At 39.4% G+C, this 26,156-nt stretch overlaps 2 protein-coding genes across 2 annotated transcripts; one reads left to right on the forward strand and one right to left on the reverse strand.

Annotated features, from left to right (window-relative positions):
- The first annotated feature begins 580 nt into the window (after nucleotides 1-580).
- On the forward strand, nucleotides 581-19,377 carry CCNC (cyclin C). Its single transcript, XM_044427389.1, has 12 exons — nucleotides 581-765; nucleotides 3,020-3,126; nucleotides 6,195-6,279; nucleotides 6,395-6,464; nucleotides 7,311-7,362; nucleotides 8,004-8,059; nucleotides 10,479-10,514; nucleotides 13,053-13,144; nucleotides 13,662-13,729; nucleotides 14,590-14,669; nucleotides 16,700-16,818; nucleotides 17,712-19,377. The coding sequence occupies exons 1-12, from the start codon at nucleotides 734-736 to the stop codon at nucleotides 17,764-17,766; spliced, it is 852 nt and encodes a 283-aa protein (XP_044283324.1). The 5' UTR covers nucleotides 581-733; the 3' UTR covers nucleotides 17,767-19,377.
- On the reverse strand, nucleotides 19,372-25,854 carry TSTD3 (thiosulfate sulfurtransferase like domain containing 3). Its single transcript, XM_044427376.1, has 4 exons — nucleotides 25,657-25,854; nucleotides 22,812-22,985; nucleotides 22,409-22,568; nucleotides 19,372-20,260 (listed from the first exon to the last, which is right to left on the reverse strand). The coding sequence occupies exons 1-4, from the start codon at nucleotides 25,832-25,834 to the stop codon at nucleotides 20,197-20,199; spliced, it is 576 nt and encodes a 191-aa protein (XP_044283311.1). The 5' UTR covers nucleotides 25,835-25,854; the 3' UTR covers nucleotides 19,372-20,196.
- Nucleotides 25,855-26,156: the final 302 nt, after the last annotated feature.

Consider the following 26,156-nt stretch of genomic DNA (forward strand, 5'->3'; position numbering starts at 1 on the left):
GAAGCTTACAGAGCAAACCCACCAGGCAGCCCCTCACTATCAGCCTAAGCTAGGCTTGTTGTGAGGATTAAAACATGGAGCTATTTAAGCCACCTTGGATTCCTTCCGAGGGAAAAACAATAAGATAATAATTCAGCATAATAATAAAGCAGCATAATAATTCCAGATCTCTTCCTTATGCAAGATATTAGAAAAACTGTCCATGGTGGAGCGGAGCGGAGGGGAACTCAGGATCCAAGTTGAAATGAGGCGGGACCGGTCCGCATACATTCAGATTCGGCTCTTCTGGTCATGCGACGCTGACAAGGCCGGGCCTGGAGGTGCCGCTAGGGTTACTGGGAGCAAAAAAGGAAAAATAAATACCTGAGAAATGGATGCACGCGTTTAAGGAGTGCGCATTTACTGGGCAAAGCGACTTCAAGGCCCGCGCGCACGAGCGGACGCCCGACCCCCGAGCAGCTACGGGGAAAGCCAGCGGCGCGCTGGTGCGTCACCTCCAGGGGGAACTCGTCTGCGAGGGAACTGGCTGGCCGGACGACAGAGGAGGAGCACACAGCGCTGAGGTTGCCGCTTCTATGAGCGCCGCGGCTTTGCAAGACTCCTTCCTGCTGCTGAAGCTGTTCCTGTTCCTGGAAAAAGGGAAAGAAGAGGAGGTTGCACCGGGCACCGGGGTTGGTACTCTCTGCTTGGGCAAGCAGAAAAGAAGACGCTCCCCGCGCCTTCGCTCCTCTACATGGCAGGGAATTTCTGGCAGAGCTCGCATTAGTAAGCTATTCTTGCCCTCTTTCTCGCGGGTTTCGATGACTCCAGGGTAGGAAGTGAAGGTGGTGCGGATTGCCGGGTGCGGGGTGCAGGCAATTAAAGGGGAGTACTGAAAGGAGGTGCCCTCTGTGGAATTGTGCTCGGTGAGGATAGATAATGGGGGATTGGAGCCCTGCAGTGTTCTCCAGCCTGGCACCCTGCAGAGGCCTTGGACTACAGCTATCATCCCTTCCAGTTAGCATGACCAGTGGGGATGCTGGGAGTGGAAACTCAACCTATCTGCTGGAGACCACGTTGGAGAAGACTGCAATATTATATGGGCTGGGCTGGGATTTCATGGCTAGAAGTGCAGTGTCTGAGGTTGGGGCTTATATATAGACAAACAATGTTATAGGGTTGCTAATACAAATGCGGCTACAACACAATATATTTGTTAGACGGGGATGCTAGAAAAAATCTTATCCATTAACAGTTGTTAATAGTAACAGTTGTTAGTGTGGTGCATTCTTCTGACTGAATATGAACTATACTTTCTGATAATAAAGCATCTGTGGCACCAGCAATGTGATATTTCATGTAGAACCAGGTGCTTTAGACATACTAACAGTGTGCTGCTTGGTGTGTTATACAGAAACTCACCAGAGTTCTGCATAGCAAAAAACAACATTTGATATGGCCATCTTGTCAGCACTCAGCAGTGTGGTTCAATAACAGATACCATCTTATCTATTTTGTGTTTCATGCAGCTTATGCAAACTGTCTTTAACTATTCTTTCTTTCTTTTTAATTGTTCAAAAGTAAAAACAGTACTGATTAAATATACATGAAAATAGATGCAATGAAAAATATGGGATGTTAGATAGATATCTAGGTTTAGTACATAAGGAGCAGGGTAGTTGTTTGAATTTATAGTTTTTTCTCCTTTTACACACATTTAGCAGCTTCATACACCTTAACTAAGTTTTGCTGTACTTTCCCTTGCTTATTCTACCCCATCATCTCCCTGCCCATCCCCTGAAGTTTAATGTAAATAAAGTTTTGTGATGCTATAGCACTGAAGAATCTGCAACAGATCACTGATACTGACAGGTTTTAGTCATGAAATGCCTTTACCCAGGTGTAGTTATATCTAACAAGGTGAGGGTGCATCTTTCTGCTTAATGCAAATTAGAACCTACAAATAGGAAAAAATGATCTCTTTCTGATTATACATAATTCTCATGACTGCCGCACTCCATTTAGTTCCTTTTGCACTCTTGTGTGTGTAAAGCACCATTGCTTGAATTTTAAACACATCTGTTTAGAAGAAGTATGTCCAAGAAGGATATTGTAAGTCTGATTGTTAATTCTTAAATTATAATACAAAGATGTGATGTGTTTATAAGCTTATTAACAAGTTGATACCAAGACTTGCTTCAGTAGGAGACTAAATCCAAGTTGGATAATATCCAAGCACTACAAAACCCTATCATTAGACACTGTGATGCTGCAAAGATGCCGTTTATACAGACATTACAGTCAGAAAGGCTGAACTGAATATACAGTGCTAATATGTCTGTATGTTTTGCTTGACCTTTACTTGAGATAGCCTTCCCAAGCATGGTGCCCTCCAGATGATTCAAACTATAGTTCCCAAGCTCCTGATCCTCAGCTCTGTTGGCTAGGGCCAAAGGGGCTTTTGCTCCAGAACTTCCAGAAGGCAACATATTGGAGAAGGTGTATTTATGGGAATTCATGCCCCATCTACTGACCAAAGTTCTGGAGGCAGCTTGCAGACTAGTCAAATAAAACAGACAAAGGTCACCAGACTAGGGGAAAAGATACATACAAAATTTCTCTTAGTTCTCAGATGTTCCACAACTGTCACTCTGTTCTGCAGCTGAATCTCTGGACCATGACACACCTAATATGAAACAATCTGACACCTGCCAAAACAACCAGATGTTAGTCTCTCATAGGGCAGGGTCTCTTCATGGAGGTGCTGCTTTATGTCTTTCACAACTTTTGGCTTTGGCAGCAGACACAAAATGCACTGGTAAACAATTACCAGTTCTGAATACCTCTGACTGAATATCCTGGAAAGTTTCTGGCTTTGAAATTAGGTTGCATAATGAAAGCAAAACAAAATGCAATATGCAAGGAAAGCAAGATGTTTCCTTTTTGTCCATGGTAGAATGCTAGTCTGTGCAGTGAATATTGTGAATAAATAATAAGTTGTTCTGAAAATTGTTTCCCTGACCCCTTTTTTCCTTTGTAGCTTACAATGGATTTTGGATAAACAAGATCTGTTGAAAGAACGCCAAAAGGACTTAAAATTTTTGTCAGAAGAAGAATATTGGAAACTGCAGATATTTTTTACAAATGGTAAAATGGTTTCAGTTCAAATTTGGTCCATTGATCTGTATGTGTTATGGTAGAATGAGTTTGTGTTAATTTCTCAAAATGCCTACAAATAATCATAAATTCATTTTAGAGGAAACATCTGTCCAGTATATCATGACTTGAACACTTGAAAAAGTTTCCTGAAGAAGACTTAAATGCAATATTTTTCAAGACTGATTTTCCCCCCCTAAAGTTAATCCTTTTTTTTCTGGGACCTTGTGCACACAAAGCATGCACTCTGCCAATGTGCCTTGAGCTCTACAACATGCTGATTTCATATGATAGCCTTGTAGGCCTTGATTTAGAGGGAATGATGCTATTTGGTCTGTGTGCCATACAGTCTGGATAGATGGGACTTCCTGGATTCTCTTCCTCCTAAATGTGTTACTTCTGTAGCTGATCTTTTTCAGCTCCTGCTGCAGTAGTGGGACTTGTGATATTGACAAGGGATGTCTGTAGAGTTTCTGCAACTTCTGTATGGGCCACCGCTCTGCAGAAAAAGCAATGATAAGCAGGAGGGGTACTCTAGAGCATAGACTGATGAGTGTGTTTGAGAGAGTGTGCTGCTCCAGCTCGTCATCCCTTTGGTCAGGGATGTTAGCCATTTAGTACTCATGACCTCATCCAACCATAGGAGTACTAAGTTAGTCATCATTGTGCTGTGAGTACTGGTAATCTGGTGTCCTTGAAGCATTTTTGTAGAGGCTGGAACCCATACACCAATTGCTGCACAATAAATTGATCAACAGGTGGAACCTGACAGTACAGTTTGCTAATAATTAGACTATTAACTAGAAAGATTTTTTAAATAGTAGCTCTTGTTTTCTGAAAACTAAGCATGTGATTATTTACTGTATCAATCACAGCCTATAGAAGCAGTCCTTTATAAACATATCAATATTTAAGACTGTAACTTAATAACATTTGCAAAAAGAAATGTCTTCAACATCAGTGCATTTTAATTGAAAGTAAATAAGTATAAAATGCATGTCTGGGGAAGGCTTTGCATGCAATAGTTGAATTTTTTCTTTCAAAGGCCTGTAGAAAAGAATAAAGAAAGGATGCTTAGATATAAAACAGGGAAAACAGTAATTAGTTGACTGTAACTTTGGTAACTGAGGTACCTCTTTCTTCTCTGTGAATCCCAATGGTAATGGATCCTGTTAAACCTAGTCACAGTTTGTAAAGTTTCTATTTTTGCAGAAAGTAACCTCATTCAATGCCAATTAGTTGTAAACCTGTCCCAACATAGCAAAGAAATAGTCTTGCTTTTATCATTCATCAGGCAAATTAACAAAGTTGCAGTTGCGAAAAGATGAATCTGCATGTACGACCTAGCTATATGCATACTTTACATTTTGTATAGCACCTGGCATACTGATAGTACGATGGTCATGGTGATGGCGGTGGTGGCGATTTTCTCTTTGGACCTTCTAGTTTTTATCTCCTATTTTAAACTATTATCAGTTCTGTGTACACTTAAGCTAGGAGAGAAAGATAGTACTGATTAAGAATGTCTGCAAAGTGCTGCTGATTGATATATCCAAAGAGTTTATTCTCTACATAGTTTATTCTCTACATAGATACCTTGATTTGGCACACAGCTTATAATGAAAGCATTAGAATGTGGCCTCAGGTTGATAAAAATGGTAAAGGTTGTTTCTGAAGCCAATTATTCTATGTGCAAATGATTTGTTTGGCTTTCAGCCTTTTAAGATCTGGGCATAGATGCATGAATTGAAATAGTGGAACTTGTGGTACTGTTTGAAAATGTCAGAAGATCATACAGCACTGTGATGTTCAGATTATGAATGGATGAAGGGATTCAGGAAAAATACCAAGTAATCACCGTATGTTTCATTCTCTCATTCTGTTCTTCCACCTCTGCTTGATATCCCAGACGGATGCTTCTGACATGCTTGGCACATCTCCTGTGCCTGGAAGGCCAAATGAGAGCTACCTGTACAGCTGACACCAGGGTTGCTTCTTGGCCAACTGGCAGGCAGAGCTTGTGATGGAGCAGCTGATGAGTTCCTCTAGTCTCTTTTCCTCACACATCCCACTCCCTTTCCCTAGACTAAATATGTCGTACTTCAAACACCTGCTGCCTCTGCCAAATCCAGCAACTATGCTAACACTGGCGGCTCAGTTGGACAGATAGCATCCATTCTGTGGTATATTTAAACATTGCAAGCTAGTGATAGTTCAGGTGAGGGCTTCTGGGCCTTCAAAAGGGACACAGTGTAGTTCTAAACCAGAGATGAATTGAGAATTGACCTAATTGTACATAATAGCGCAAACTGTTGCCTTTGCTATATTGAAGTGTTGCCTGCACATGTCACAAACCTCTTCTGTCCTTCTTAGAGGTGTGACTAATTTGATGGAACAATCTTTAAGAGTGGGAAATAAGTACCATCTGTATGAATGTGGACTCATTGTGGTTTAGTGCATATTGTGTTGGAATTTATGCTGGGGTTCACCTTTCAGCCCATTTAATAATCACTGAGAAACCACAGGCCCAGTTAGGATATATATTTCCTGGCTTGCTAAACCATAGTTCACATCTAGGAACAATGGATGGGACCATGTGCCCCACTTGTCTTTGGTTTACCAGTCCTGATTAAGTTAAACAATGGTTATGTCCAAACCTCAATTTAATATTGTATGGTTTCATGTCAGTTTACTAGCCAGGACTTTAATTCAATATTTGATATTGTGGTTTAGCAATATGGGAATTGTATGTCCAAAGCAGGCCAATATGTTATAATCTTAGTTCCTTCGCTAGTAAAATAAAAAATGGCTTTGGCAAATCTTGTTAAGTTCCCAAGAGGATAAATAAGCTAAATTTGATCTGTAAATGTCAAAATAATTTTAATTGAAATAAGCAGGGCATTCTTTTGGAAAATGCATAAGATCAAATTGTAATAGTGTTGCAGAATTTTTGGAAAAATAATCAGTTTACAACCCTATAAGACATACTTTCAGTGCTTCTGATAAATTGCAAGGTGGTATTTTGAAACTTTTAACTCAGTATTGTTTTTGTTTGTAAGTTATCCAGGCCTTAGGTGAACATCTGAAATTAAGACAACAAGTTATTGCTACTGCTACTGTTTATTTCAAGAGGTTCTATGCCAGGTAGGAGCATGAAAAATGTTAGAAGAAATACAATAGTTTTTTCTCATATTTTTAACATAATAAATTGTCTTAAAGCAGTACCTTCACTTTAAACTTACATGCTTTGACTTTCCAGGTATTCCCTAAAAAGTATAGATCCAGTACTTATGGCTCCCACATGTGTATTTTTAGCATCCAAAGTAGAGGTAAGTAGACATTTTTGTTTCTCTGGTTAAGTTTTGATAAGATGGAGAGAGGAGTAGATCTTAATAGAACTTGGAAGACTTGGTGACTGTCCATGTCCTGCTGGAAGAGACAGAAGATCCAATGGTGCCAATCAACAGTAATTCATTACTGTTCCAATCTGTCATATTTATTGAGTTTCTGCCTTGTTTTTTTCTAGTTTCTAATGGATATAGGGATTTAGCAGAGTAAATAGCATTTCTTCCACCAAGGGTTCCTGGAGCAGTATATTTTTTTTCTTTTCTTCCTTCCATTCTTCCTAATTATGATCATTTTGTTGGTCATATATACAAACCCATTGATAGCCTCTGTTCCTCAGGCGCACAAGGCTTCCAGGCCTTGTCCTGAGAGTTGTTTTTCTTGCCTTGAGGTTGCAGAAGCCTGGGCTAGACAGAGTCAACTCAGCAGCAATGTTGCAACTGACAGATCCAGTTGAAGGGGGAACACTTTCTAAGGCAGGGTCATTATAACTCACAATGCCGGCATAGCTACATTAAGGCCAATTGAATGAAGAAGGGGAGTGGGGTATGGCTGTTGTGGTACAGCAGTATTCTTGCTCACCCTTTGCCCACAGCCTTCTTGAAGGACTGCCCCCTTAGACCCATCATATTTATTTATTTAAAGTATTTATATGCCGTCCTGTTGCGAAAGCCTCGGGATGGCTCACATAGATAAAATACAATAAAATATAACATAAATAAAATTATTGACCCACACTGGCTGCAAATTAGAGGCAGTTTGTCTCTCTGTGAAGGACTAGCAGTGTGCTGCTAGGGTTGTGTTCAATTTAACTTCTTTTCTTGCTCTAGGAATTTGGTGTGGTTTCAAACACAAGGTTGATATCTGCTGCTACTTCTGTATGTAAGTGTAAACTTGGTCCTTGGTATGATAAGAGTTTCACATGTAAAAATGCTGCCTTTCACAGGTAGATGTTTTCAAATCCTACTAGCCATAGTGATGCTTTATAGAGTAGGATGCACAGTGTTATTGGTTTTTAATATATATACACTTCCAAATGTATATATTAAAATGAAAATAAGTTGTATTTTAATAACCCTAATACTTTATTGAGGTCTGTCTTGTTATTTGATTGTAATGATGCAATCATGGAAAACAAATTGAAATAAACTAATGAATAGTTCCACGTTAGTAGAAAATTCAGACAACTTGCAGGGGCCTATGAATACATTCATAAAGCTTTTTTGGCATCCCCCCCCCCACTGTAACAACATGCTGAGAATAATATGCTTTTTAACAAAAATTTGCTCTGCCCTTTAAATACTACTTCATTCAGTGATGATTTCAGCTGCAATGTGCAGCCATATCTTGCAATCTGAAGTCCATATGCTTCAGTAGACATAGTTTCTTGTTATTCTCTTGTGCCTTTAAAAGTGAATCATTTCATCCAATATTCTGCATTGGGTTGGGATTAGGGGGTTGAGACAGAGATAGGTGCATTGGCTTAGTTTTTTACCATGTCTCTTGATTTCTTCTTATTGCAGTGAAAACTAGATTTTCATATGCCTTTTCAAAGGAATTTCCTTATAGGATGAACCATGTAAGTATGCTACATAGCTATGCTATTGTCTGTAGGGTTATGGATTTATTTTATTTTTATCATACCTTTTTAACAAAAAATGGTATTCAAGGAGTCTTCTCTATGCAGGCTTGCAGACAACTCCCTCAGTGCCCAATAAGCCCTTTCCTGTGCCCATTATTGTTTTAAATCCACTTTTATCCCAAGATATGGCATGCATCACAGAGCATCAACCTCCAACATAGTCTTTATTTCTCTAGAACATCTCTGAGTTTGATGTGAGACATAGAGACATTCTTGGGAAATGAAGGTGAAGGCTGGCTGAAGGCTGAACCTTCACGGGGTACCCAGCTGCTTGAAAGTTTCTTATTTAAGAAGAGAAAGGGGAGAAAAAAAAGGGCGTACCACCATTGCTGACTGGGGACTGGGAGGGGTGGCAGAGCAACCCTGGTTAAGTCGTGGCAGAGTGAAAGGGTATGAGTATGTGTTTGTGGGATGAGAGAAATTGATTGGCTTCTGTGAAATGGATATTTTTTTGGAACAGAAAATTAGGTCCAATTAAATAGTTGCCTGTATTTGGTTGCTTCGGTGAGTTTCTTGTCTCGAATCTCGTCACTTCACCTTTCCTTAGATGGAAGATTTGTTGCATTAGCAGATTTGGTGAACGGTCCCCCTGCCCCCCGGCCGGACATTCATTTTGTGCTGGTGCCTGGGACACATTTTCCTCAAATTTACAAATGTACTTGTAGACCCAAAAAGGTTGGAGATCCCTCTCATAGCATATCTGCTCTGAATTATAAATTAGTTCCACGATCATATGTTTATTTGGAAGGAAGCCCTACTTACTTTTTAATAAGTAGATTTAGTATCATAACTTAAGCAGGGGTGGACTGATCAATGCAGTTGTATTTCATTTATCTTTCCTTCTCCTGCTTTTTCAGTGTGTTTAATCTTCTTTCTACTCAAATATAAAGATTTTTAAAAGCACAGCAAAAAATTATTATGGAATCTACATTTTTATGAGATGTTTCAAAGATAACAGAGGAGGGAAAGAGAAGAAAGACCAGGAAAGGAAAGAAGTGTGGTGATAGTTTTTCACTTGACTGGTGCTGTATATTCCAGTTGTGATCAACACAACTATTTAATTGAACCTAGTCTTACTCTGCATATAGCTCAAAGAAGCTATTCCAAATTGGTCAGAGTTTTTCCACTTTTTGTAATTTGATGTAGAACAAGTTTTCATAGGCTGTCGGTGCTAGGAGATCTTGACTCCATCTGTCAAAGCTCAGAATGGTTTTAGATTTCCACTGTTGCAAGGGAATGCCTTTGGCTGCCAATGTGGCTCTTGCAAGCCCTACTGTGCAAATAGTCCATCCTGTAGTATAGGCAATTTACTTTGGACCATGTTGATGGTTACCTTATCTTTTGTCTGGGGGCTATACATTGCAATTTCTATAGAAACGTAAGACCAGCTGGTGGTTGCCTGCATGTCTGCCTCCTATCCTCAAGAGTCTTGCCTATGTTTCATATGTGAAGTAGTATCTCAGGCGCTTTATAACATCCAGAATCGTCTCATTTAAGGGAAGAGAGCAGCCAAGGGGAGACAAGATAGAGGAGAGCAAAAACCACGGCATTCACTACAGCAACATGCAATGATGCCCACCTATTTCAATGGTTTTAAAAGGGGTTTAGACAAATTCATGGAGAACGAGGTTATGAATGGCTATTCTGATAGCTAGATACTACCTCTAGTATAAGAGGCAGTATGCTTATATACACCAGTTGCTGGGAAACATGGGCAGGAGGTTGCTTTTGCTTTCATGTTCTGCTTATTGGTTTCCAGTAGACAGCTGGTTGGACACTGTGTGAATGCCAGGTGGACCCTTGGTCTGATCCAGCAGAGCTTTTATTATGTTCATGTATCATTGTGTATTAAGGACACACTTTTTGTTGTATTAATCTCAGCTTAATATCCAAAGTAGAATATTTGATTGCAAAGCTGCTTTTCAGTGTTGTGTGAGCCGCCCCGAGGCTTCAACAAGGGGCGGCATAGAAATGTTTTAATTAATAAATAAATAAATAAATAAATAAATATGGAAGTTTTAATTTTATCATACATTCTGTGTTTCATCTGTTGCTTAAAGGGTCTATGTTAGAAACTAAGAATTCCTGTATGGCAATACATAGGAAATTGTTGGTTGTGTATAAGGTAGAGACTACTTGTGCATGTAGAACAGGTTGAAGTATGAATACCAGCTGTAGCTTCATGAAAGTAATGTGTGTATCATCTCATTCATAGCAAATATCCTAAGCATAGTCTCACAGCTTATCCAATTTTATTTCTATGGAATTCTAAACATGCCCCTTCCCTTCCTTTTTGTACAAGAATAGGTTTTTATACAATATGATCTATCTGATTAAATTATTTTTATCCTTGCAGATACTAGAATGTGAATTCTATCTCTTAGAACTAATGGTAAGTCCTCTTTAACTTACTAGGGCATCAGGTAAGCAACCTAAAGTTAACCTATGCTTTGTTCCTAGGTTATCTTTTGGTTGTTTTATTCCATAAGTAACGTACAATATCTGAGCTTCTGACATCACTCTAACAACCTACAAATGGGTTGTTCATGTGCTGATTCTGAAAAATTGCATTTCCACCCATCTTGGAAAAATAGCTCATGATTTTCTCCTGGATGCCACCAGGACTCACAACAGCCTCTCCACATCTGCACTGATAGATTATTTTTGATGATTAAGCAGATAGCTGTCTTAGTATGATCCTGTACTGCTTCTTGTGCATGTAAAGTGCATATATGCAATGAGCATCAAATAACTCACTAGCTTCCCATGATGAAAAACACACAATTGGCTCTGTTAAAGGAAAGATGACCAGCATACCAGGCCAAATGGTAAGTTGCATCCTGTCCATGGCAGTGGTGTGGCTTGTTTCTTGAAATGGCTTGCTGGGCCACCTACCATTGGGTAGATCAGATTTTAAGACAATATCCTTGCTTGTTATTTTATTGGAGAATGTATGCAGAACATTGTCCCAAAGTTAGTACCTCTAAACTGGAACAGGACCCAAAACGGAGCCCTTAATTGACTGAGCTGTATGCTGCATTATTTCCAAGATGCCCTGAGACCTGTTCCAGGGACAGTAGTTAACTTGGACACACCATAATTTGATAACGGTGGAGTACAGCCTTGAGAGGAACTGAATAGGCAGAGTCACAGGAACATGGCTAAGGACATGACAGTAAGCAGTCCTACTTAACCATGATTAGTTTGAAGCTACATTTGGATCTCTGCCTAACAAAATACAGTGCCATGGCTGATGCAGAACATGCTGAATGGTTTCAGGATTCAAACAGAATATTTTTTGATGGAAGCAGAGGTGAAAGGCTCTCTGTTGTCACCTTAAAGGCCTGTTCCTAGGAAGAACGGAAGCATAGTTTTGCCTCTGCTTTATGCTGGTTCTCCTGAGGCTAGGCCAGTCTTTGCCAAACTGGTACCCTCCACATGGTTTGAACTTTGACTTCCACCATTCCAGGGCTGCATGCCTAAAAATCAGGAATTTGGGGAGTTATAGTTGTTAACACTGAAAGGACCCAGATTTGGGAAAGCTACCAAGGCAACATGGCCTATACAAATATTATTTTATCTCTCCTCAGTTGTGTTGCAAAACTTCTCTAGGAAATGAGTATTACCATTGTGTAGCAATTCATGGTTTAGTTCAGCTGTCCCCAGCCTGTTGCCTTGCAGTTGTGTGTTGGGACATGGTGGAAGTTATAGTCTAACATAACGGAAGGGCACTAGATTGTAGTAGGCTAGTTTAGTTTCTGAAAGTAGAGTTAAGATTAGTGTTGCAAAAAGGAATATATGTAAACAGCAAGGTTTTTTTTAGTGACATTTGGATTCATGCTGATATTCTGTTTCCGAGAAGTACTATAAATATTTGCCAACATATAATCTTAAGGATTTGAGGGATGTAATATTTATTGGATGGAATCCAGATCAAAGAACACATGATCCCTCTTTCCGATCATGTTTTGGTGTCCCATAAATCTTTCTGTGTAGACTGATACATTCTTGGCTGCTGTGTAGATATGAGTGCAGCTGTTTTCCCCTCCATTATGCTAGCCAGTATAGGAAGCCCAGTTCTTCTACATCAAATACGGGACGGTGGTCACTGCTTTTGTAGCATTCCTTGTGGTAACAGCTACCACAACTGAAGTCTTGTGAGGTTACCACAAAGAGCAGAGTGATATAATCCCTATGAAGGAGTTATCTAGAATAAAGTACTCTATAAGATGGTCCAACTGTGGCTGACACTCCATGTAGTAGAAGTCCTGGAATGTTAATTTAGTCCTTAACAACTCTCAAAGGGTGAAACTCCAGTCCATACTGCTAAGCCACATTCCCCTTGGAAATCAGCTTAATGCTGGCAATGTATTTATGCTAAATAACCTTCTGAGGGATACATTGTGAGTAACAAGGTTTGGGAGTTTTAAGAGTGTAGCTTGCAGCATGCTCGCTCTTGTGCATTGCACCTCTATTCCTAGCTCACGACCCGGCTTTCTCCTGGTGTAATTCAGCATTTGCCTGTCAAGATGAAAAGTGAGAATGCATTTACATTTCGAACTAGTCTCAGTTATTTTGGCAAGTTCCTTGTTTATGTTGCTTTAGTAACAGACTGTCATTTGGCAGTGTTTATTTCCAATGAGGAATCCAAGGTTGCTGGTAAGTAAGGTTTCTGCAGATGTGTCACTTTGGATCTCCAGGGGAGATAGAAATGAACATGCTGCCCATCAGTCTGCAGAGAAGTATTCTAAGGAGGGAGACTATTGCCTTCATTTTGACAGACTAAAGGATGCTGCATGCTGACTTTCTGAAACTTGAAATGATGGGAAGAAGCACATAACGTATTGATGCTGATTAGTTGGAATGCCTACTAACGACCTTTGCCATGTGTTTAATTTTAACTTTCCTTTTTAAAACACAATCTTTCTAGGACTGCTGTTTGATAGTGTATCATCCCTATAGACCTCTACTCCAGTATGTGCAGGATATGGGCCAAGAAGACATGCTGCTTCCCCTTGCTTGGTAATAAAAATAAATGGCAGATAATCTTTTCATTTGAATAAGAGTGAAGATGAAGAAAAATGAGCTGAATTCCAAACCGATCTTGCAAACAATGCTTTGTCAGCAATTGAACTTTTTCACAAGTTGCCAGAGCAACAGGAGCTAAGAAATTGCCTAGGGATTTGCACTACTTAAATCCGCCAGGGAAAATGCATGAAGCCAGGCAAATAGCTGTACAGCCATTTCTTTTGAATAATAGCAAATCTTGTCAGACATCTTGATGACAAAACCTGATTGGCTGCATGGAAGATAACCTCATGTCTCTGGATGCAGCTCAGTCATTTGGCCAGGAATTAGACTGATGTTTCAAGTAGAACAAGATATAGAAACAATGGCTCTCTGCTTAGATTATACTTAATACCTTGATTTCATAAAGGTGCTCAAAAAAGAAACCAACCCTTGTTTCTATGTCATACTGCCTTGGCATGGCCATGGCCATGAACAACAGCATGGTGAACTGTTGCTTTTGTCTGTGCAGGAGGATAGTGAATGACACATACAGAACTGATCTTTGTCTGCTGTACCCTCCTTTCATGATAGCTCTAGGTAGGTGAAATTTTAACATGCTTTACTGCTACTTGAATGGAATATTTGGGTCCATCTGAAATGCCTTTGATGGCTGAGATGTACAGTTAAAAATGTAATGGAAAACTGGTAAATTAAACTTAAGATGCATTTTAAATGAGGTCCACCTGGCACCGTCGTTACTGGTTTTTCGGCGCCAGGTAAAGACCTTTTTATTTAAACATCATTTTAATTGTTAAAATATATGATCTGGCCAGGGCAACTTCTTCTTCCTTCTCTTTTCTCCTCCTATATTATTTATTTACTTATTTTATACTGATAATTTTAATTTTATATTATTATGTTTGTAACTCAATGTATTTTTTGTATTTTTGTATTTAATGGTAATTTATTATGTGCTATTGTATTTCAATGTATTTTATTGTGTTGTAAGCCGCCCCGAGGCTTCGGCAAGGGGCGGCATAGAAATGTTGTAATAATAATAATAATAATAATAATAATAATAATAATAATAATATGCCTATAATGGCATAATGGAAACTCTGCTCTTGTGAGGGGAATGGTATTTAAACAATAAGTTCTGGCAGCTGACAAACTGGAGTACATCTAAGCTTGATGGTTGTACAAGAGGGGAAAGCAAGAGGGGGAAGAGTTAGGAAACTAGGTTCATGCAGTATTACTTCTAATGGACCAGGGCAACTTCTGGGTAACTTTTAAACATTTTCCAATTTTCTGATTCTTACTGCATTTTATTGTCTATTTTAGGGATTGTTGTAAACTGCCCAGAGAAATTTGGCTGTGGGGTGGCATAGAAATATAATAATAATAATAATAATAATAATAATAATAATAATAATAATAATAATAGGCTTGCTTTGCAGCTTGTCTACATGTGGCTTGTGTTGTCCAGCAAAAGGATGCTAGACAGTGGTTTGCTGAGCTCTCTGTTGATATGGAGAAGGTAGTTACAATTTATTTACTAGCTACAGATTTATTAAGGCATGTGGAATTATGTATGCTAGTCACTTGACCTTGTATAAAGTGGTATGTTGTTGGTTCCAGAATAGTGAACCAGTTGGACTAGCTGGTTACATGCTGAAAATGTGTACAAACTCTTCAGAATATTAACCTTGAGTTTGGGAGCAAATTCAATGTTAGACAACTTAGATTTAGATATGGTCCCAATTTTGCCAACCACTACAAATTACAAATCTTACTCCAGATTTGTAGGCAAAGTCCCCCAGGAAACAAGTTTTCCAACAAATTGCCTTCCGTTGTTTATATTAATTAGGAAGTTTAATCCTGAAGAAATGCCAATATATGAAGTATTGCTGGTTTTGCCAGCTCTTGGAAGGAATCAAACGCCTGTTTGTGGTTTTGGTTCCCTTCTCCCAAGCTCCCAGTGGCACATTTTGTTTTCTTAAAAAAAAGTAGAAAACTTCAGCTGTGATGTGTTTCTTCTGCAGTGCGGTCTCCCTGTGTTTGTATATGGCATATTACTAAATTCTTGCTAATAGCAGTTCATCATGCTGCTGAGATGCAAACAAAAGCAGAAAGGCTCTCCAAGACTGAAACTACGCTTGCTATTCAGTTACAGGCATGTTTCCTGCAGCAGTGGCAGTATTGACTGGCAAATCTAAGAGGAGAGGCTCTTTGTCCATTTTTGTTCTAGACCATGCTTCTGCCCAAAATTTCTTCTCAGCCAGTTCTTCATCTGCAGCTTTCCCCCAATTATAAATGCATCATCTGTGGATTTTAAGTGGAGAATTGCGCAAATGGGAAAGAGTTAAGATGGTCTTTTCCACCGATCCAGTTTTCCACCAAAGATTGCAAGCTCCCATGGAGGCTACTATTTGATTTTTTAAAAAGCTGAACAATAGAGGAAACTTTGTGTCACGTGTAATTTCAGCATTTAATGTGTTGTATATAAGGCTACCTTAAAAGGCTGTTTAGAAATAGCAGTTTAAAATAAATGCTAAGAAGCTTTTAACTGGGAGTAGGTACTAGAATCACTAAGGGTGTAAGCGTATACATGTTTAGACAGAAAAGGGCCTACTGATCTTAGCACTGGAATCCTGGGAGTTATGTGACTTTTGCTGTATAACCTTGAATAGGATTGTACCTTAAACAGAACTCCTGTTCCATTCGAGGGCACAATTTGAGCTGTTGGGCACTTGTTGCAAAGCTCTGTATGATTTGGGACTGGAGTCAACAACTTGAAATCTTGGCCTGAATAAAAGTGCTTCTATTTTTTGGTCTTGAGATTACTGCACATTAGACTAATTTTGTAGCTCTCTACATATCCTGTAGACAAGGATTTCAGAGTGCATGTGGAGTAGGCAGGGATATGTCTACTTATAGCCCATTTTCTAGAAAGCTGAAGTTTTTCCAATCAGCTGCATGGTGAGTAAAGGGGAGCTGGGAGAAAGGGACTGCATCTAGCACCTTAATATATCTTTCTCTCAGCAAGATCTCTACTCTTTAAAAAACAGCAGAAAGAGTATGCACAACCCTGACTTGGATCAAGTTGGCAAATACCCAAGTGTGTGATAATTCTGAAGGGATAAAATATGAACTTACTAACAGAGACCACAGTGTATTACCATTCCCATACCCAGTGTGCTTGGCTGCCCAAGTATGTATCAAGATCATAACAGAAGGTAGTTAATAACAAAGCCCAGTCTTGATCTTTCTTAAAAAGAAAAATACTCCCAAGTACCAGTGGCTTAAGATGTTAAAACGTTTGAAGATGAGTTCAATGTCTGACCTTCACTCTACCCAAAGAAGAAAATAGTATGCAAGGATGCAGAGGGTAGATTCACTTGAGACAAATTATTACCTGGCTTGTTCATTGTATTATTAATTAAATTAATTTAAATAATAAATTTAAATTATTAATGGCTTGTACATTGTAATTGTACAGATGCCCATTAAAAGACTCACAGAAAAGTGCCTATAATGTTGTCATCTAGGCATATTTTTTTCTTCCAGATTTTAGAAATTATCAGGGTAATCTTGAAACTGTATGAACAATGGAAGAACTTTGATGAAAGGAAAGAAATGACTTCTATTCTAAGTAAGATGCCTAAACCAAAACCACCTCCAAACAGGTATGTATCTTGAAATTCTTTTCCCTCCCCTATGACTTATGTAGTAATTCTGGAGAAGCTCTCAGGACCCATGTTCCAATGGTGAGATGGCCCAAAATGCAATATCCCTGGCATGCAGTTCTTGACAGCAACTATAAGCCTTAGGAAAGACTTTTTAACCATTTAAATGGGAGAAAAAAATGGGGAAATCATAAAAAATCAGTGCTTGGGGGACTCCAGCAGGGCTGGATTTTCTTTTGGGCCTGAGGTTCTTTGTCCCTGGTTTAGCTTAAAGCATTTGCTCTGTTGGTATCTTTCTAAAATGCGCTCTGCCTGCTTGCCTTACTTGTAATAAGCTGATGAGTAGACTGTTGCAATTTTAGATTGGCTCTAAAATGACCCCTTTGGCCTCTTACAGTTCTGCTAATGAATTGGCCCTGAGCTTGCTGTGGTGCTAAATTCTGTATCTAGTGTTTTGTGTAAATATGCTTTTCAGCTTTACCAATGTTAAGAGCAAATTAATGCACAGATAGCTGTGCCTCTCTGTACATGAGCACCAGTTAATGTAGTAGTTCAAAGCTTGTTAAAAGCAGGAGGGCTCAGAAACCAGAGCATAAAACAGATCTCACAATTGAAAGGAATTGAAGGGACTTTTCCTGAGGCTATTTACCCCGTACATTTCATTTCTACCCAAGTGTAACCACTCATGAGTGTTTAAGGTGGTACCTGCAGAAAGATGGATCTGGACCACAGCAAAAGTCTTCATACTGTGCTTTCAAGAACATGGAAACATCCATAGCCAAGATTGTGATTTCCTGAATGCATGTTAGCAGTTGCAAACACCATCATGGTCTGGCTTAACAGAAATAAAATACGTCATAAATATATGTTCACATCTGCTTTATTCCAAACAGTGAAAGTGATCAAGGTCCAAATGGAAGTCAGAACTCTAGCTACAGCCAGTCTTAAGACATTCCAAAGACATTCATTATGGACCACTTTGGATTAAGACACGTTGGGATCTTTTCCTGTGTGAAGATGTGGACAGAAGGTTTCAATAATGTCTTTTAAGAAAAAAACTTGAAGAATGTTTCTGTCAAGCATACTGAAAGCTTTTCCTTAGACATATACCTGTTTGAGTTGTGGCACAATACATAGGCAAGACTCCAAACAAATCAAAAGCCTGGGATGATGCTAGAAAAAATTATTCAATTGAGTATGGACAGAATTCAGTACTTTTTTTGTTTGAAAAAATAGTAAAGAGTCTGCAAAATCCTGTTAACATGAAATTGGGCGAACATAACTGGATCTTTGTTACCCTAATGCTAGTTTAACCACATGAGGCAACTTTGACATGTTGGATGGGAGATCCTAACTTTCCAGGTATATACTTTGAATGTCAGTGGATACTGTATAAGGAGAACACACTTTTAGTAAATACCTGGTGGGGGGGCACTCCTTGAAAACACGAGCTAGACAATGTGAGATGCTTTTAGTACCTACAGCTTGTATGTGGAAAATGAAATGTGGGATACCCAAACAAGTGCAATATGTATCATGCAAATTGTGGCTGTTGTAGGGAAGAACATTTCACTCTTTACAAATGCTAAACAATGAAGCCCTTGTGCACATTGCAAGTCAAGTTTTGTAATCTAATCAAGTAAAGAACCAATTTGTTTGAGGTTGTCATGGTGGGTGTGTGTTGTGTGCTAGAATTTAGTATGCCTTCATTGCTACTATGAATGATACGTTACAATGGCCTCTTGAGAAAGTGGCAGATATTCAGATGAGATTATATCTGACTCAATAGTAAAATATTTATTAAAAATACTGTAAAATTTATCTCGAAAGCTTAGGGTGCAACCCTGTGCATACCTAGACAGGAAAAAAGTCTGAGAACTTCCAGCATTGCCCAGCTAGCTTGTCTAAACATGCATCGGGTCATGCCCTAAGTTGCTTTTTCAACTGGAGGGCCATATCCTGTGCTGTTCGGTCCCACTGAAAATGGAACCTGGTCCAAAGCCCTTAGATTTTAATGGACAGATTGTGCATTTAGTAATTGTTTTTGTATCCTATCCTAAAAAACAAAACCAGGAAAACTATTGGATTTCAGTCTAAGCTCTCACTTCACCCCAGAAAACAACATTCCACTGCTATGAAAACAAAGGAATGTTGGTTGGAAGGGTCTTGTCACGTGGTGCTTGTCCTAAAACTTGATTTTTTAAAAAGCAGCAGCGCCTGCCTCTACTTGATCTGTCCCTCAATTAAGTGCAACCAAAGTGTTTTTGTATGCAAGTGCTTGGGCTCTTTGCATTTAACTGTTGAAGTTATTTTTATATAGCGTGTTTTTGGGTACTGACTTACAAAAACATTTCTGTGAGAAGTGATGTGTTTTTGGCCTTTTCCTACTCCCCTTAGTTGTTTTGCTTATTTTATTGATGCCTGTGATCTTGCTAACACAAATGGTTGAAGACACCATGTCTGTAGTAGTTTGGAAATTAATTTTGTTCCCTTGAGGGTTTACACTTTATTTGTAATATGGACTAGCCGGGTAGGAATAAAAACAAATACAAATTGACAGTTTTGACTATATTTTTTTAATTCCATAATTAAAAATAAACACTGTATTTATGGTATTACATAAATCAGGTAGAGAGAAGGGTGTGTGGGTATAAAGTGAAACTCAAAAGACCAATGAAGATACCTAACTAGAAGGAGATGCTGCTTCTGTTTAATGGTAGCTGATAAGCATTAGTAACTCTGATGGAATCTGCATTAGTATATAAAATTTCTGATTTGATCCCTGCTTGGAGAAAAGCATGTGCCAATAAAAATTTCTACGATTGTTTAATACAAAAACTCAAGCAAGAAAAGGAAACTCAGGGCACAGTCGCTAAATATCTGAGTTCCATTCATGTGTAGCTAATGCTTTAAGCAACATATTTTCTTTCTGGCCTATCATTACTAGCTTTATAATTTAAAAAAATCTGAGATTGTGATTAAAGATTTCCTACATACAATTTACTTCCAATGGTTTGATGCAGACAATTTTAGAGTAGCCTCACTGAAATCAGTGAGAAAAGCAGAAATGAGAATGATGAAACATCATTCTAATCCAATGTGTTTCAAGTCAAAATCCATTCAGTTCTTAAAACAAATTATGATTGCAAATTTCTTAAGTTACAATAGAACATTTTATTTAAGAGTGCATTTTCAAACTTTTGCATCTTTGTAAAGATTTCCATAAAGTTGAAAAGTCAGGGTGAATACTGGAAACAGGCCTCAATTCTTTCTTACTGTCTAAGACATTCCAAGGTTACGAATGTGTATAGATCTTTAAGATAAGGGTGTTAGCCATAACCTGTATAGTTGCAAGATGGTGAATAATTATTCTAGAAGTCATTTTTTCACTGAAGATTCATGTTCTGCCCATTCTTGAAAGCCACCTCCATACTGCTGAGCTCTGAAAGCACACGTCAATTTCTGTCATTTTTCTTATTGTGTAAGGTATTTTACAGGTACTTTCATTATCCTCTTAGAGAAGAATCACTGATTTATTCAGAGCAGTATCTGTGCAGTGATGTTAACCTTCCACATCCAGATATAGATCCTTTCTAAGCTTCTTCAGCACTTATTTTTTAAAAATGAAATGAGGACAATTCACAATATCCTCAGAAAACAAACAGTATAACCCACACTATCTGAAGCCGAAATCCTTTTTCTCAAAGTAGATGTACCTTTGACTTAAAAATTATTTGAAATCACTGGGCTGCAGCCAAACATTAGTAAAGTAGTATATTTTAAATTCTGATTCCAGTTGCCTAACAGCAGTGAAAGACTGATGGTTTCAATAAAATTCCCATATAGGATAGAGAAAGGAACAAAGTAGAATAAGACCAGCTGATAGTTTGTTTGTTCCTCATCAAGGAAGATGAGAAACACTGTCATACCCAGCTTTGTAAAGTATCGGAATTACAAGTATTTACTGGCTTTCTACAATGTTGCCTTCTCTAAAATCCCTAAGTTTGACTTGTCTAAATACTGGCCAGGATCACAGCAACAGGGAAAGGACCCACAATGTTTCTTGTGTCTGTCCCATGGTATGCCATGAGTCTTCCTCCTAAACCATCCAGGAACCATAGAACAAACTATGAGTTACAGGATAGCTTGGAGGCCATGGCCACTTTGCCAGGTTCAGCAGATGAAGCAACTCACATGCAGCAAGTACAATTATGGAAAGGAAGCAACATGCACTGGGTGGGGAAAAGAAGCCACTGTGGCTTCTTTTCCTATCCTGTTTGTGCAAACCCAGTGTCTCTATTAATTGGGTTCTATGCACTGAATCTGACATGCAGTAGATGCAACCCATTGTCCTTACTCAGCTGTTTACCAATCAATATTAATTCTTCTAGAAAAGTGGCAATATTTGAAGTGTTAAAGGAAAAGTTTTGCTCATACCCAATAGCTTGTTGCCATTTTGTTTTTATAATATTTCCTTCTTTAAGAATAATACAACTATAGATAGTGCTGAGAGTCAACAACTAAGTTTGTTATGGGGCAGGACAGGTTCCACTAAAGTTCAATGGGTTTACCCAAGAAAGTATGACTAGAAGTGGCAGCCTTAAGTTCTGAACGTGGCTGGATTGGCTTCTGAATTATTGTAGTGCAATTCCAATCAACGATTGCTCAGATGCTTGTTATCTTTTTGCATGAATGCTGCATTCTGGCAGTCCTGAAGATCATACTTTAAAAAATCATGAATAAGCCTTCAGTGTATACTCCCTGCTTGTACACTCAAGTGGAGGTCATCTCACTTGCCAGAAATTCTAATGTAGTCACTAAAATGCAGCAAATATTGTGTTGGATGATCATCTGAACTGCACCAGTATGGGTCACAGCTCCTTACAGGAAAAGGCTCAAAATTGGATGCTTTCTGCTGGATGTGTTTTACAGCAGAGGACCTACGCTCCTTGAAGGCAGTACTAAGGAGAGCAGCAAAGTCCAAAGCATCCGAATTCATTCCATTAAATAGTTACAGTCATATAGAACTACAGTTACTTCCTGCTGTATTGCTGTCTCCAAATCACTGCTCTGAATACAAGTGGGTAAGACTGGCCTATTAGGATTCCCTTAGGATTCTTTTTCTATTCATTTGTCTCAAATGATTACCTGTGGCATTCCAAAGCACAAGAAAACTAGTTGAACTACTAGTTAAAAAAGAGGAAATTCACTTGTTTTATTAGTCTTGCCACTCTGAGTTGTCTAATAATTAGTTCAGATGCTTTCAACCAAAATCAGTAAAGTGCTGGGAATGGTGAAAAAGATGGAGCCTGGGTGACAAGAGTTCCAGTATAATTCACTTCTGCAAGACCTGGATCTTAAGTTACTCATCTCAGTGGCTCTACTTCAAGCAGGACTTATGTTGATTTTTACCCATTGATTAACCTCAGCTCAAAAGTGGAATATCAAAATTTGTATTTTTATGTTCTCTTCACTAACTTCAAGTACAAGCTCTGCTTTCAGTCTACCACAAAGTAAAATTTCTACAACTTTCCTTTCACCAAGAAAACCGAGCAGTCCTATATAGTCCTTCCACGCATGTTATACTCACCTGCAGAAACCAAAAGACTTTGCAGTGGCTAAAGCTTGCTTGCTTCTCACTCCTGCCAGACACGAAAAGACTATATGGTCTGATTTAGAAGGCATGTCTTGATTGTATTTTTCTTTAAAATGAACTGAGTCCATTTGTAAAGCTTCCACAACCTCACCCACTGCAAAAATAAAGATTCACTATTGATTTAATCTCTTTGAAGAAACATGATGAAGTAGAAAAAACTAACCAGTATGAAATAGAAAAGAAAAACATGTAATCAAATCCAGTATGACAGTGTAATCAAATTGTGGGTGAATCCTACGCATCTATTACATAAGGTTGCCTTTGTGAAAGGCATCGGATGAAGTAGCTCTCAGCTTTTCCCTCCCTCTGCTGAGAATCAGACAGCATTGTAACTTACATGGAATGTTGACGGATCCAGGGATTTTTCCATACTCATTAATTTCCCATCTCTCTCTAACATCAATAAGCAAAATGGCCTTAGATTCCAGCAAGTCCCTCAGTTCTCTGTAGGAGACATTGTGATCTTCAGCACTGCAAAAATGGCAAACAATCAATCTTTCTGTTTCTAGATCTGTAAAAACAGGAAAAAATGAAACAAAATCAGTACCGCAAAGTCTAATGTGGCCATCAAGACACCAATTTATTCCAATGGCTGGGATATAGAGCTGCTGTCCAATTTTAGTTAAAAGCCAGTTTGGAAATAAACTTTCTAGACAAGCTTTAAGTGGGGTAAGGAAAATCCTAAGTCGCTTCTCTGATATTTTCCACTACGAGCTGGCACTTATCTGAATTTTATATATGTTTCCTAAGAGAAGGATGACTGCACAGATGTTTTAACATGCTTTTCAATGAAGAGTCCTAGCACTAATAAAAGACACTGTTGCATTATTACATCTTTTCTTTCTATGAGAAGAAAAAAGGCAGAAGGTTGGCACAATAAAAGCCTCTGCTAGTAGTACTCATGGGGTGAATTTATGGGATCACTTTGCAGATGTCATCAGGTGGCAGATTGGATCATCTGTGTCTTCCGCACACATCCTGCTCACATTTGGTTCTCAGCCCTCTTTACAAAAAGGCAAAAGGGTATTAAGATTGCATGTGCTGTTTTATTTAGGGAACTAAATGAATTGGTAATCCATTCATGTGAATGTTGAGTTTTGCCACACAGAAGTGCCTACAATAATTTGCAGAGGAGGAAAGCAGTTGTACTGATTCACCAGTTGTGGATGAGTGAACGGGTCAGTGGTTACCCCACTTTTCAGGCCCATAGAGATCAGTTTGGCTGAATTACCCCAATTTATTTATGTCCCACTCTTAAACCATACCACTAATTTAAACTTTCACTTCAAGTGTTGTCCACTTTGAGAGGATATTAGAGCAGAGAGGCAAGATTCAGGAAGGATTCACTTTCATACACATTTGAGAGTCACCTTATGCCTTTATAGATTGCATCCAAAGCAGGCTATCTACCAGCAGAGTGGAAATCATGAACAAAAGGGATTTCCCTTCTCTCAAATCCCCCCCACATATACCCCAAATCTGTTCTGAAGAATCCTTCAACCCTCTGAAGCAGATTTGTACATGAGTGAAGAAGAGCACAGGGAGGAAAGCATGAAGACACTTTGTTGCGTAAGTGGAAGTTCACATGCATAAAATTGGATTTAACTCAGTGGGAAACATTTAATTCCCAGCTCCAAATATTTTAACGTAGGAATGTAAATATGTGTCTTGATTTCACCAAACTATGTAAGACATTTGTTTACATATAAACCCACTACTGCAGGAGTAGTGCTTGCTCTTATGCTTCTTCAGACCTCATTCTTCACCAGCAAGCAAAAATCCCATGTATAACATAAACAATCCATGATCAAGTATTCATCTTGAGTGTATTAACCTTTTCACCACAACCTCAATCTAAAACTGTGTTCACACAGACAGCAACAAATAGTGAGACCTCTGCCCCTGGTGTCAACTCACTGCACACACATGGGAGAAGGAAATCCCTGCTATTGAAGTCCATGTATCCCATTTGTAAGGTCACCAGAGGGGGCAGTACTGGGGGTGCTGCACACAAGGCTTTCATTGTACATTGTCACTGAACAGGGCCCCAGACATCGTCCTATGTTTTCCCAGAGCTTCTCTCATCCCTGTTTTAAACCACAAAAATAATTAAACATAAAGGATGGTTGAGGAGGAAAAAGAGAATGGCTGCAGAATCCGTTTTCATGCACGAAGGCTGGAAGTACTTTGGGTGTCTCCACAAACAGCAGTTATGCAGATAATTTCAACAAGTGCAGCTTTTTTATACTGTTAAAGTATACAGGCACCCTAGCTTTCTTTGCATCTGGAGTTTATACTCAGTTCTAACACTCCTTCACACTTGGTAAAATGTAAACCTGCCAAGAGTCACAAATCCCACCAACAGCACTGATGTTGTGACACACTGGCATTTTCTCACCCTCTCCAAGTTTGGAAATAACTGAAATACATATTTGCAGATCCGGTATGGAGGTGCCACTTCCTCTTAACATGCCATACTTGCAGCTTTCTTTATACAAGTATGACAGTCATTCTCATTCCACTAATAGGCGTGAAAAACTGCCTATTAGTGGAATAAGATAGCATAGCTACTTTGCTCAAGCCTCGACATAAACTGGCGTTTTAATGGAGGTCTAGTACGCTGGTCTCTAGTGACTACAGCAGATCCCAATTCTGAACATGTTAAGAAATACCCTGCTTATAGTTCTATTAAGCACCTGCATTAGAAATGTTATAATAATAATAATAATAATAATAATTATTATTATTATTAGGGGGCATAGGGTAAAGGGTCTTGCAGACTTGGTGAAGTCAAGCAGGCATGGATCTAATCCGTACCCTTGGGCAAAGGCCACTGTGAACTTCCTTGAAGAACAAGACAAGCAGGGCTGTCTTAACAGCATTATGGGCCCCGGGCAAAACAGTGCACTGGGGCCCCTACGACAACTACAACTACAGTTAATTTTGGAAGTTTTCCAATTTTCCAAGGGTTAACGTACACAGATTAGTATGGGGCCCAGGGGCAAGTGCCCATCAGGCCCACGTGTTAAGACGTCCCTGGACATAACTAACTGCAACATCATTTCTCATTATGTCACACTATGCTGCAGATCGTGTACAGGGCTGGGAGAGCAGGAAAGCAAACTCGCCATAAACAGGCACAAGGACCTTGCCTGTTTCCCCACCCACCTCGGAGCACTTACAGCCAGAACTGCAGAGCGGACCATCGCCTGCCGCCCGTTCCAGCCGCCGCCCGAAGCTCTGCCGCCGGCTCCAAGCCAGCAGGCTCAGCCCTCGCCCATCGCCGCTCGCCCTTACTGCCGTCCGCGGTGGAAGTGCAGCAAAGGCTGCCCGACCCAGCTGCTTGAAACAAGCCCACATGCTTCCCACCAGCGCGCTCAGGCATCTGCCGAGGAGCAGCGCGCTCCGCCCACGCTTGTTCGGCCGGCCGGCCAATTGGAGGCCGCGTTACTTGCCTGTCTCCTCCGCTGCATCGGTGCCGGGTGGAGTTGTCGCTCCCCAGCCCAATCCTATACACGTTTACATATTCCGCGGGGGTTATTTATTTATTTATTTATTTTTTCAATTTATATCCTGCCTTTTTCCTGCAAAGGGCTCAAGGCAGCTTACATCTCCTCCTCCCTCTTATCCCCACAACAACAACCCTGTGAGGTAGGTTGGGCTGAGAGTCTGTGACTGGCCC

This window comes from Varanus komodoensis, unplaced genomic scaffold (genome assembly GCF_004798865.1).
Source record: "Varanus komodoensis strain SLA01 unplaced genomic scaffold, ASM479886v1 scaffold1, whole genome shotgun sequence".
NCBI classification, from domain to species: Eukaryota; Metazoa; Chordata; class Lepidosauria; order Squamata; family Varanidae; genus Varanus; species Varanus komodoensis.